We start from the raw sequence: 12,495 nt of genomic DNA, 5'->3' as shown, positions 1-12,495 counted from the left end.
CAATGTCTCTATAAAGAAATAACTTTTGAATTACCCTATACTGCTAGGCATGTTTAGCTGAGAAGTGGTCTTAGAGCTGCCAGGGCTGATACAAGGCCAAATCCTAAGATAGCATTTTCCCTGGGGGAAAGTTGCTTTCATCATCCAGCATTTGCCTTTCCCTCACTCATTCTCCTCTCTCGTATTGCTCTTTTCATTGGCCACTTCTGATACAGTTCCCTAACACATGTATGCATGTGACATAGCAAGTACAGCAGTCATAGTTCAGTTCAGCATCAAAGCCTCCTATCTGCCTAAATAGATAATTAAACACTAAACAATATTCTGCACTATAGATTTTTTTAATCTTAAAGGTGACTTTGTCTTAAAGATGTGTTTATTTATTGTGTGTACACTGTGAGATATTGAATATTATATTTGATTATATATCTTTTAGGTATGTCAGTGAAGCATGTGCAGCAAACACCTTTGCAGCTGACACTTCCATAGCAGACACTGCTATATGTGAGGGGCCTTTAGAGGGAGAAGCCACTGGTGTGGCACACCAGCTTTCAGCTTTTCTTACTAGGGAGCAGGTGCCTTCCAGTCAAGGAAGTTCAGTTTTTAGCCCAGCCTCACACATGAGGAAATGTCTGCAACTCCATGAAAGAGTAGACTTTTTAAGATCTGAAGCTACTCTTTGTGATCTTAGCACTGAGTCCAATTTGACTGCAACTCCTAATACTTCCAAGGTTAGAAATTGAACACTCTATTATTCAAGTAGTGACACAAAGTGTGATTTTAAGCTTGCGCTGCTGCTTCAGAATGAAACTCGGTGGAAAAGCATGAAATTTAAAAGGGCACGAGTTTCATTCTTGTGACTGACTGTTACTTATATAAACATTTCCCTACTATATTTACACCAGATCCGTTCTCTTCTATTTGGAGCTGTATCAAGTGACCAGGCAGAATGCAATGCATTGGAACTGCCCAGTTTGGTGAGTGCCAGTGACACAGAAGATGATGCAGGGGAACATTGTGGAAAATTATTAAGGTAACATACCCGAAAGGACATATTTGAATGCAGTGTAAAGACATTAAGGGTGTGCAAATATAGACCAAATGACATTGGCAGATACTGTTAAATATTAAACTAATACTCATAAAATGTAATGTTATAGAAAAACAATTAGTATATTGTGGCCAGAATTTGTTATATTTGCAAGATAATACACTAGATTGTTTGTTTTATGCTCAAGTCTGTTCATTTTTGTTATGTATATATTACCTTTAGAAAAGGCCACTCAACTCTGGTGGTCATGTTTTTTGTTGTAAATACGTTAAAAAGACTGAAACATAAATCTGAAAGTTCACCAGGTAGCTTTAATACATGGAAATTACCAGTATACATTCACCGTACCAGTCTAATATTTCTGAAGGATAATTTGCATTGCATTGGAATGTTTTATTCAAAACTGCTTGTGTCACTAAAATAACTATGTATTTGCATTAGTGTATGCCCTGTTCATTAAGCTTTCATAATTCCATTTTACTACATACTTTTGTTACAACAGGACGTAACACGAAGAAACCTTATATTCAGAAAAATGCAGCACAGAAATTAAAAAAATAAAACCTTTATTAGATCATTTGATCCATCACATATCCATTTTAAGCATTCACAGATGCTAGCATTAGCCTTGTGCGTTAACAGTATACACCTCAAGGAATATTTAAAATTAAGTTAAAAAAAAAAAAAAGCTCAGCAAGAAAAACACAGAATCCACACATTTATCAAATATAGGTTACTTTCATATACAACGTGAGATGTGTAATAGTGTACACTTGCCAAATGCATACATCATACATAAATATACAGCAAGTTTGTATATACTTTATTTACTTATCTCTTTCAAACAAACATTTACACATACACACACACGCACGCACGCACGCACACAGAATAGCATATGAAACTCCAAAGTGGTTGATGTAGCATTTTCCCTCTTCTTCCTTCTCTTACATTGTCAGATACATAACAGCTCACATTAGGTGGTGGTGGTCTGATACAATAAATATTTAAAATAATTCATATTAAAAAACAGGAAAAAAAATTACAAATGCCTCCCTTTGTAAAGTTACTATAATACTTTTTCCTGGACCCTGAAATGTGGTGGTATGCTTTCTTGCATCATTACAGAGCAAAAGCTTATATATTTTATCTTTTGCCAAATTAAACATCCATCCAGAATGAGTTTCTTTAGCAATTTACATGAAGTAAGGCATAAAACATCAGAGAAATTTTTGTTTAATGGTTAATAAACTATGACGTAATATGTACATGCAGTCAGTTCATTTATATTTAAATAAATATACTTTACAAGACATATCTTTTTAAACTTAATGAGCTCAGATCATAACCGATATCCATCAGAGCGTCATTCAGAAAGATTTGTTTAGATTTTGACAGAGGATGTGGATAAAGTGGCTTTTAAAATAGAGAGACAATAGGCAAAACTAACTACATGCAGGAATTGCTCTCACTTGGGTTGATCTCCCCTGGCTTTGCCACTGGCATGGCTGTATAGCCCATTTCTTCTCTAGACTCTCCAGAGCCAGACAGTGCCATTTTCATGATAATCACTCGCACTTGATGTGGGATCAGTATTAAAGTTTTCACTGGTTCATTTCAAATTGTACATCCTTGATTTGCAGTCACCTACTGGAGAGCTTTTATATGGTGTAGCCCTTATGTTATTGTACTGATGTTTTGTCCTGAGCTCAGCTGTTTCTTCATTTATTGGTTTCAGGTCTAATAATCTTTGAGACTTATTTATATATTACCTCTCCTAAAAACACTTATTACATGCTAAAATGTACCTTTCATAATATGAGCACTGTGAGACCAGGCACCTGTAAAACTCATGCCCATAACAGCTTTCTGATACTGAAGAGCAGAGACAATGCTAGCTCATTTACATTGATTAATTTTAGGATCTAAATCCTGGATAAATTTTTTTCTCCTAAGCAAGATGCTGAAGGGAAAGGCCATAACTGAAAATGAAACTGATAAAGATATGCTGAAACCCATGGAAGAGGTTGAGGGTTAGATCCTTGCTAAATAATTGAAAGATCTGTTAGCCCTCATCCTGCCAGCAGGAAGCAATGACCACTCCAGTGAACAATAGGAAGACTAAAAGAAGAGCAGTTAGAACAAGTATCAATCTGTGTACTCTGCAACGATTGACAGCAGAACGGTGATGTCATCTGGCTTTCCTCCTAGGAAATAAATAAGAATGAGAGATAGCATTGTTAGTACTCTAAGCAACTAGACATTTATTTAAAGTAAAAAAGCAAGCACAGAAATAATATTTGATAATTACTCACCTCTTACATTCAGTCCATTGTCATTTGCAAATTGTGCAAATGGTGACATATAATTGGGGTCATATGCCAAAACATGAGCTTGCTCTGCAATACTTTTGGCTGTCTGCTGGATGCTCTCATAATTGGTATACTACAAAAAAGTAAAACTTAATGTTAGCCCTCCACTTAATTTAAAGAAAAGAAAAAAGAAATCCACAAATTGTAATAATAATTGTACCTTAAGCTTTTTGAGTTCTTGTAATATCATGTAGTCTGGCATGTTGTCAAAGAGTCCATCTGTGGCTGTGAGGATGATGTCACCTAGCTGAACATCAAATGATGAGCTGTCAGCAGCTTCAGGACTATTAAAAAAATAAAAAAATAAATTATATATTGCAACAGTGTACGTAGCGCTTAAAATTACTATAGTTGAAAAATAGGACATGATAGGTAGCAACTAAATTTAGCCCAAAAAGTAAGGAAATTTGTGTTTGGTACATTATTTCTTTGTTATAACAATGCTTCTTGGCAATAAATCTTATACAGTTGGAAATCCTGTTAATTTCCCTTTTAAATGGTGCCAGATTTGTAAGGAAAATGCATTTGTGGGATGAGCAGTAGAGCTGAGTATGTGGGTTACACCAATGAAAAATTTGCCAAATCATCTTATTTTGCTTTTGCAATTGACACTTGTTTTGAGCCTCTGGTACTCCCCAGGCACCTCACTGGCAGCACCTGTGAGTTCTCCAGAACTTGGAAGTGGAGAGGATGGAATAGCCCACCAGCAGTCCTGACCTCAACCCCATTGAACAATTGTGGGATCAGCTTGGGCATGCTGTTTGTTCCAGAGTGACCAACACAACCACATTGGCTAACTTGCGACAAATGCTGTTTGAAGAATGGGATGCCATCCCACAGCAGTGTTTGACCAGGCTGGTGACCAGCAGGAGGAGAAGGCTGTTGTGGCTGGATATGGTTCTTCCATGCGCTACTAAAGCTCCTGTTTGTTAAATGTATAAATTGTTAAATTGCCAATAAGTCTTGTTTTTTAAACTTCAGGCATCCAGTCCACCAAACACCAAACCAGTCAATGGCAGAATAAGCTGTTTGGCATTGGCAGAGATATTTTGGCAAATTTTTCATGGGCGCAAACCCACATACTCAGCTCAGCTGCTAATACCACAAATGTATATTCCTTACAAATGTTGCACCATTTAAAGGGGAAATTAACAGCCTTTCCAGCGGTATACGATTTATTGCCAAGACACATTGTTACAACAAAGAAATAATCTACATAATTTTTGTGCTAAGCTAATATTTTGTGTAAATACTACATACTATAAAATCCCATTTCCAGAACAAGTAGGGACAGTGTACAAAATGTAAATAAAAACCTAATGCTACAAACCTTTTAAAACCTAAATTTAATTGAAAATGCTTTGAAAAATATTTGCCAATTTTTATATGATGCCTGCAACATGTTCCAAACAAAAGTTGGGACAGGGCATGTTCACCACTGTGTTACATCAGTCCTTTTAGCAACCCTCTGTAAATATTTGGGAACTAATTTTTAATTTTACTTGGGCCCAGAAAAGAGAAAACAGTGGCTTTTGATCCTATTTATATATGATTTCTTCTTTGCATGATAATGTTTTGTGCATACAGCAATGAACTATATTTACAGAAGTGGTTCTGGAAGTGTTTCTAAGTCTGTGCAGAGATTTCCTCCACAGAAAGATCCTCTGAATCTTTTGACTATATTATATACTGTAGATAATGGAATTCCCAGATTATTTTAAGTTGAGAAACGTTAAATTGTTGCAATATTTGCCTGCACTATATTTCACAGAATGATGAACACTTCTGAAAGAGTCAGCATCTATGAGATGCTCTTTTTTTAAACCCAATCATGTCATGATATGTATGATATGCATTCATTTTTACAACAAACTCTTTTCTCAGGAATTCAGTCAGATCAACAGATCCTAGGTTTGTTGGTAGTTACATATTATAATATACAATAATCATTTCATACCGGTTCTGAGGTGTGAAATTCAGTTACTAGAGGCCAATATATCTGCTCTGACACTGAAAACAGACACTGACCATCTCCCAACTGTCCAGTTTACTGGAAGATTTCTACTGTCATGTATTCAAAAATAGGAGAAAATATTACATGTTTAAGTATCATAGATTAGGGAACATCTGGCCACAAATCAATATTTGCAATTATTTACTTATCTCAGTGAAAATGTAGGTCATGTAAAGAATAATCTTGGCTGCAATGTCACAAACCTTTTAAGGTTCGTGATGTTAATTGTGCCAACAAAACAAGTATATGGTACTGGAAAGTTTTTTTCAGCTCTGAATATTTTGATCAATTTTAGACTTATGAATACTACTACTAAAAATAGACTAGCAAGGTAATTCAGATGGCTAAAGCACAAGAACATGTGAGAGGCTCAAAATAATTACTTGTTATAAGTACAACGGCTTAAAAAAAATTCCTCTTAGTAGAGATGTTGGATTGGTTGAAATGGAGAGGGCCTCTGATCCGCCCCTGTATGTGATTAGAATTTGGACAAACAGTCAGTGGAAGCTATCCAGCACACACTGGCTCCCTCCTTGTCCATTAAAATTCCCCTGGTGATCAGACACAGCATGCTTCTTGGCACAATGCTGGAATGAGGTTCAATACACAAGGATATGTTACTACCCTTGTAATTTGTGGAATCGCTGTTATGTGTGAAGGTGTTTCTTCAGAGCAGGATAAAGGCTTTCTACACCAAATGCATGCATGAACTTGTACAGTTTAAACAATTTAGATATACACTGACTTCCCAAAGCATATGCCAGCATAGGGACATACTGGGCCTAACAATCTTCAGGAAAAATCAGAAGCAATGCCGATTAGCTGCAAAAAAAAAACTAAGATACATCTTAAACCTTCACAGGATTATTGCTTTGTATTCTGCATTTGAACAGCAATTCATTTCCCATCAGTGGGGGACAGTAATCCTGTGAAGTTAATAACTAAACTCTTGGAATAAGAAATTAAATCAAGCCTTTATTCTCCCAGCAAGGATTATGTCTTATTCAAGCCTTCTTCCAGCAGGGAAACATGCCCCTGTGGCTTTTCTAAACTGAAAAGAGAAAAGAAACAAAATAATGTCTTACCTGTCACTAAGGACAGAGCCCTCTGCCTCTGGGGGAGCAATTGAAAGCTGGAAGGGGGTATTAAAATAGTGCTGTTGTTCATCCGACCTGTGGACTACTTCCCCTCCTCGAACAACCAGGAATCCTGAATCACCCAGGTTTGCTGTGTGAAGCCGATGGCTTTGTCTGTCCAGCACAACTATACAGGCTGTGCTGCTCCCTGTAGAGTGTTACAATAAATCTGTCAGATACTAAGGCATATTTAATGAATGCTGAGCAAAAAATAGCCATGAATTAAGGCTTTTTTATGCAGTGGCAAAGTGTGCCAACATATAGTTAAACAAAGATAACTTTATTGTAATTCCTTCTCAACATATACATGAAAAGAACATACTTCCTCCGAAACACAGTGCTACTTTAAATATAGAGTAGCAGAAAACAATAGTAAACACAGTAAATACAATATTTATATTCAAAAAACAAAAACTCACTGCAATAAAATACAGTATATCACCATCACATACAGTGCTATAGAACACAAACTGTTTTATAAAAATAAAAACTAAAACATGTAAAAACGTTTATGGAGCGGCTGCACCCCATTTCTCTTACTCATCTTACCCGCAAAAAGACCATATTGGATGGTAAAAACAGTTCAAAATTTTATAGTCCATTTTATTGACCATCAAAGACAACTGCCACAAAAAAAGTAAAAAGCTTAAATAAACCCTTGTCTGTCAAGTAATAGCATGGAGACTAAACTCCTTTTCTTAATCACATTGCATGTTGGGTTATATTATCCCACATATTGCTGCATGCAGTTAGCCAAGAACGGTCTGCATGCAAGCTGCTTTGAAAGGAACAACAGTCTCAGACTCAAGGCACGACTGTGGGAAGCCATTTTCTGACTCATACAGTAATGAAGACCTATATACAGACATAAATTACAGTGCTCTAAGCAGCCCTCTCTGACTCTAAGCGCACATAGCAGGTGTAGTGAGTGGGCAGATATTTATTTTAAAAATCCTTTCATAAAGCACACTTTAAATTCTGGTGACAAATGGCCTGAAAAGATAATGGTTTTCGTGTACAGTTGCACACTGATCAGCCTTAACATTAAAACCACCTTGTTTCTATGTTCACTTTATTAATTCTACAATTACACACTATAAGATTATCTGTTGCAGTGACACTGATGTGGTGTGTAAGTGTGTGTTGTGCTGATATGAGTGGAAGAGAGACAGCTGTGCTGCTGGTGTTTTTAAACTCCCCAATGTCACTGCTGGTCTTAGAATAATCCACCAGCCAAAAATAGACAGCGAAAAGGTCCTGTGGGCAGCATCCTCTGACCACTGATGAAGCATTAGAAAATAACTAGCACAAACCGTGCAGCAACTGGTGAGCTACTCTCTCTGGTTGTACATCTACAAGGTGGACCAGTGGGGTGTGTCTAATGCAGTGGAGTGTGATCAGGCACATGTCTGATCCACTCATACAAGCAAAACACACCCCCACTGCAGTGCTGAAAATAATTAATCACCCATATCATACCTACTGTCCTATAAGGGTCCTGACCATTGAAGAACCATGGCCTAATGGTTAGAGGACCAGGCTTGGTACCAGAAGGTTGCCGGAAACATCCACGGCTGAAGTGACTTTGAGCAACTTTTCCCCAGGTGCCCCGCTCTGGGTGTGTGTGCACAGCCCCTAGTGCCCTAGTGTGTTTGTGTGTGGGGGTATGTGTGTGTGTGTGTTCACTGTCACAGATGGGTTAAATCTGAAAGACACATTTTGCTGTATGTTGTACAATGACAAATAATTATTATACGTTACATTATAATATTATAACTGATATTCCAAAAAGAACAAAAGGGATGAAGATTTAACTATGATATATTTCACCTTACTGAAAGTTCAATTTTGAAAGGTTCACATAAAATCTGGGTATTCTTGTGTGCTTTTACAAAAAGGCATATAATGTAGTCTATACCATTTAATAAATATGACTAGCATATGTTATTAATTCACATTCTGTAACTGTCATTCTGCACAGAGTTATGTTGGGTCTGGAGCCTGCCCAGACTCACTGGGCACAAGGCAAAAAACACATACATACACACACACTCGAAGTACCTATTTAATAAACCGTATCATTTGGTCACACAATCATTCACAAATTCACACCTGTTGGCAATTTCACAGGGACAATCTACCTACCAACAAGTATTTGAGAACTCTGGCAGTTCTTTTGATTATTAACTCCACTGTAAGGTGTAAGCTAAGTATTCCAAGCATTTCTTCATTGCCTGCCTTGATGGCTATTTTATTACTACATGGTTTACTGATAAATTATTCTGATAACAATAGTATCTATGAAAAATCTATTTGAATATAGAGTGGAAAAAAGGATTTATGTGGCTCTAGTATGATTTTGGGAAGGGTGTGATGTTCTGTCAAGTATGTTGCCAGTTTCCAAATCAGGAAAACACGAGAAGTTTGATTCCTTACTGGAAAGATTTTTTTCATGGAACGAAATATTTGAAAGGGCGGCTGTACCACTCAAAATAAATATTGTTGCAGGGCTACGATCTTCAGCGATCCAAATAAAAAGCCAAGAGGACAGTGATCAAAACCTTATGTAAATGAATATTGGTCTACAGATTCACAATCTTTAGTACACCATGAAGAAGCAACACGTTGCTGTTTTTGTACTGGAGTATGCTTGTTAATTTTAAATATTTAAATAATTAAATTTTATACTTAGCAGTCTAATTAGCCAGTGTAAAACTGTGCATTTCATCCATCACTATATGTATGGTAGAATTCTACTGAGAAATCATATTTTGGAAGAATATTGCTCTCTCCAGTACCATTCCAAGCCAAAGCCCACTGAACCTTTTCTGGTGGTTTGTAATAGCCCAGAATCTCATTAAGATATTTGTACAGTTTTCACTTTAATTTGCAATGCATGTTATGTCATTTTAATTATCATCGAGTGGCAAGAGGTCTATACTGAACACTCACCTAATAGAGGTACTTTGTTCTGAAGGAGCTCATAGTAGCTGGTGGTAAGAATTCCCACTGGGTTACTGGGCACAAAACGACCTTCTTTGACCAGCCTCTCACACGTCCTCATTAGTGTTGCTGAAAACTGAGAGGGGTCTACTCCATAGTCACGCCATCCACCCACTCCATCAGCCACACCTACATAAGAGAAAAAAATTATGTTAGAAAAATCACAACTGATGAAAAACATGAATAACAGACTACACATGGGAACATTAATAACAACAGCAAGTGTGAGGTCAGGCAGTGATGTCCTTCACAGAACATACAATACCATTGGTGTGCAAGCAGGAAACAGTTTGATAAGAATGAAAGACAAGGACATTTTGTAAGGTTTTTGGGTCATTCATCAAACAAGGGTTTGGTATATACTTATGGTTACAATTAGTGGTGAACCCATAAGGTATTTTCAACAGCCTTAGAATATCCAAGACTTTACCCACACAAATACGAAGGAAAATTTCCATAACAAGCCTGGGTTCCTAACTATTCCCTTGACAGAGATAATGCTGTGATAGTCTTGTGTGACCATAGAAGGCAAATCCCTTTGTATATTCAGCCTGCTTCTTCTCATAAGCTTGACAGCAACAGCATGTCTTGGTCTTGGCTTGAAGTAACTAGGCTATTTGCCAATTTGGATTAAAACCAACTCTAGTGAAACTGACTAAAAATAATAATAAAAAAAAAAGAAGAGAGTTTTTACAATAACTCCTTGTATAAAATCTTACAGCCCTTCAAATAAATATTAACATGGGGGCACATCGCAAATGGCATTAAATATAGCATGGGTTTTAAGTGTTAAATTGGATTCATTCTTCAGATTAACTTGATTTCTATAAGAAGAATTAATGTTCAAGCCAAGTGGGCCCTAACAGACTGGCCAAACACTTTTCTGTACTAGGCTAGATGATATGTTTGCATTTGAAAGGTTAAGTCACCCACTTGACCTGCTTCACTAAGCTGCTTCCTACTCTGAGCAAATGTTACACTTAAGATTCTTATTTCTACAACACATAATGAATGATTAAAATGACAGCTATATGGAAAGTAAAAGGCACACTTTAATGATGGAGCTAAAGAGGTTCCTCCCACAACCCCAAAGTAGTGTCAGGAGTTTGTATTTGTTTCCCAGGCGTGGTGAAATGTTTGATTCACTTTAGTGAATCAACTGTTTCGAGCGCTTTACCCCAGTGAATCTCTTGTACTATTTAACGTATTCGATTCAGTCGGACATGTGAATAAATCATTTGAACCGATTCGCAAAAATCGGTTCAAAAATAGATTCCTCGGGGGTCGAGATATTGCTCGTTGGGTTAGGGAATTTAAGCATTAGCCTGACCCTCTGCCTTAATATTCTTCATTAATACACGATAAGTATTTTATTTATGAAGTATAAAAGAGCCAGGGCCTCATATTTCTTTCCTTGTAAATATTCTGAATATAAGGTCTGTTTTTTCCAGCTAACTTTAGAAACGCAATTCAGAGCTAACACCGCTCAAGGGTAGCTAAATGTTCATGTTACACAACGTTGCTCCAGCGACACGGCGAAGACAAACTGTTCAACCAGGACATCAGCGGAGCTATTAGCTAGGTGCTAAGATATTGAATATTTTGTACATTAAGAGACAGTTTGAGAGTACTGATGAACAGCTGAATTCGGCGAATATCTTTATAACAAAAGATGTGTTGAATCGAATTTAGCAAGAAAGTTCGGATAAAATTGAAAACAATTACGTTTACAACACGAGAAGCGAGACCGTGGTGAGATGTGTATGGCTTTGTTACAAACCACAGTCTATCGACAAAGAGGAAGATCGACTAACTTAATGTCAAAAACACCCATGTGCACTCACCTAGTACATCAGCCGATCTGTGTCGGGCGATGAAACAGGCGTCGTCGCCGTAGCACATCCCTTTCTTGAGAATGCCCCTTCTGAAATCTTTGCCGTAACCGAAGCTGGCGGACACCAGGCTGTAATCGCGGCTGTCTGTCTGAGAGAGTCCGCCGATCACAGCCCTAGCCACCAGTCGACCGTAGGACAGAACAGACAACATCACCAGTTCCGAGCAGCAGCCCCAACCGACACCTGCCGACCTCCTCCGGGGCTCGCCTGCTTTATCCCTGCAGATCCACGATCTTACTCGCTTACCTTTTAACTCTGACAACCAAGACTTAGAGAAAGAGTCGTAGTACGGTTGCTGCGACACTGAGAACAGCCAACTTCCAACACAGAACCGACGAGTGCTAAAATCCCTTTCCCGTTCACCTCAACAGTTTACACCAGTAGCGTTATATACATCCATTATTAGCCCAGGTCAATGTCTGGATTCTAAACGCCTCCAAAGATCTCGAAGCTCTCACTCTTGTTCAGCTCCATCTCACCGGTCCCCTGTTCTCAGTGCTAACAGTTAGCTCCTCACCACAGACAAACCACTACTGGAGTCTTGTGACTGACACGACGTCACTGGCTCTTACGTAACTCGGGTACTTTTCATGGACAGAGAGCACTCACTCATTCACAGTCCGCCTCTGGGACAGCAGCTCAAGAGCTGTCTGTCTGTCTACGCTAGTCTCGGGTGTACTGTAATATAGACTTGAATGTAGAAAATCTGGTTTCAGGAGTTAACTCATTTGCTTTTTTATTTTACCTCAAGCGGGTTTTTGTGCTTGGTCTCTCCACACCAGTCAAATTCTTATCATGTTTTTGAAGTACTATTTAACTGTCAGTCTTTTTCTTAATATAAAATATTATTATAAAATCATAATACTCCTGTGGTGAGTTTTAAATCGTAGAATGTTAAAATGCAGAATAGTAGGGTTGTCAATAGCCGTCTGAGAGCTTGAAATGCTATAAAATATGTTTCAGAAATTTATAAAAGATAACGAATACATGAATATTCATACGCTATAATATACGTTAGCCCCCC

The 12,495-nt window shown here is 37.7% G+C and overlaps 2 protein-coding genes across 6 annotated transcripts in view; one reads left to right on the top strand and one right to left on the bottom strand.

Annotated features, from left to right (window-relative positions):
* The window catches only part of LOC136666160 (homeobox protein cut-like 2), a 220,017-nt gene that overhangs the window by 9,004 nt on the left and 198,518 nt on the right, over window positions 1-12,495 (top strand). For 4 of the 5 annotated variants that reach the window (XM_066644204.1, XM_066644206.1, XM_066644207.1 and 1 more), the window contains exons 10-11: window positions 437-731; window positions 906-1,033. In XM_066644204.1, coding sequence (XP_066500301.1) covers window positions 437-731; window positions 906-1,033 — 423 coding nt within the window. Of the gene's footprint in view, window positions 1-436; window positions 732-905; window positions 1,034-4,062; window positions 4,955-12,495 lie in introns of those variants that run through there. The other variant, XM_066644209.1, reaches the window with a different exon arrangement.
* Window positions 1,210-12,073, bottom strand: pptc7a (protein phosphatase targeting COQ7 a). The gene is made up of 6 exons (XM_066644210.1): window positions 11,421-12,073; window positions 9,526-9,705; window positions 6,523-6,721; window positions 3,584-3,707; window positions 3,367-3,496; window positions 1,210-3,258 (listed from the first exon to the last, which is right to left on the bottom strand). Exons 1-6 carry the CDS (start codon window positions 11,620-11,622, stop codon window positions 3,200-3,202), a joined length of 894 nt encoding a protein of 297 aa, XP_066500307.1. The 5' UTR covers window positions 11,623-12,073; the 3' UTR covers window positions 1,210-3,199.

This window comes from Hoplias malabaricus, chromosome 14 (assembly GCF_029633855.1).
Source record: "Hoplias malabaricus isolate fHopMal1 chromosome 14, fHopMal1.hap1, whole genome shotgun sequence".
NCBI lineage: Eukaryota > Metazoa > Chordata > Actinopteri > Characiformes > Erythrinidae > Hoplias > Hoplias malabaricus.
This window is presented reverse-complemented; position numbering and strand designations above follow the sequence as displayed.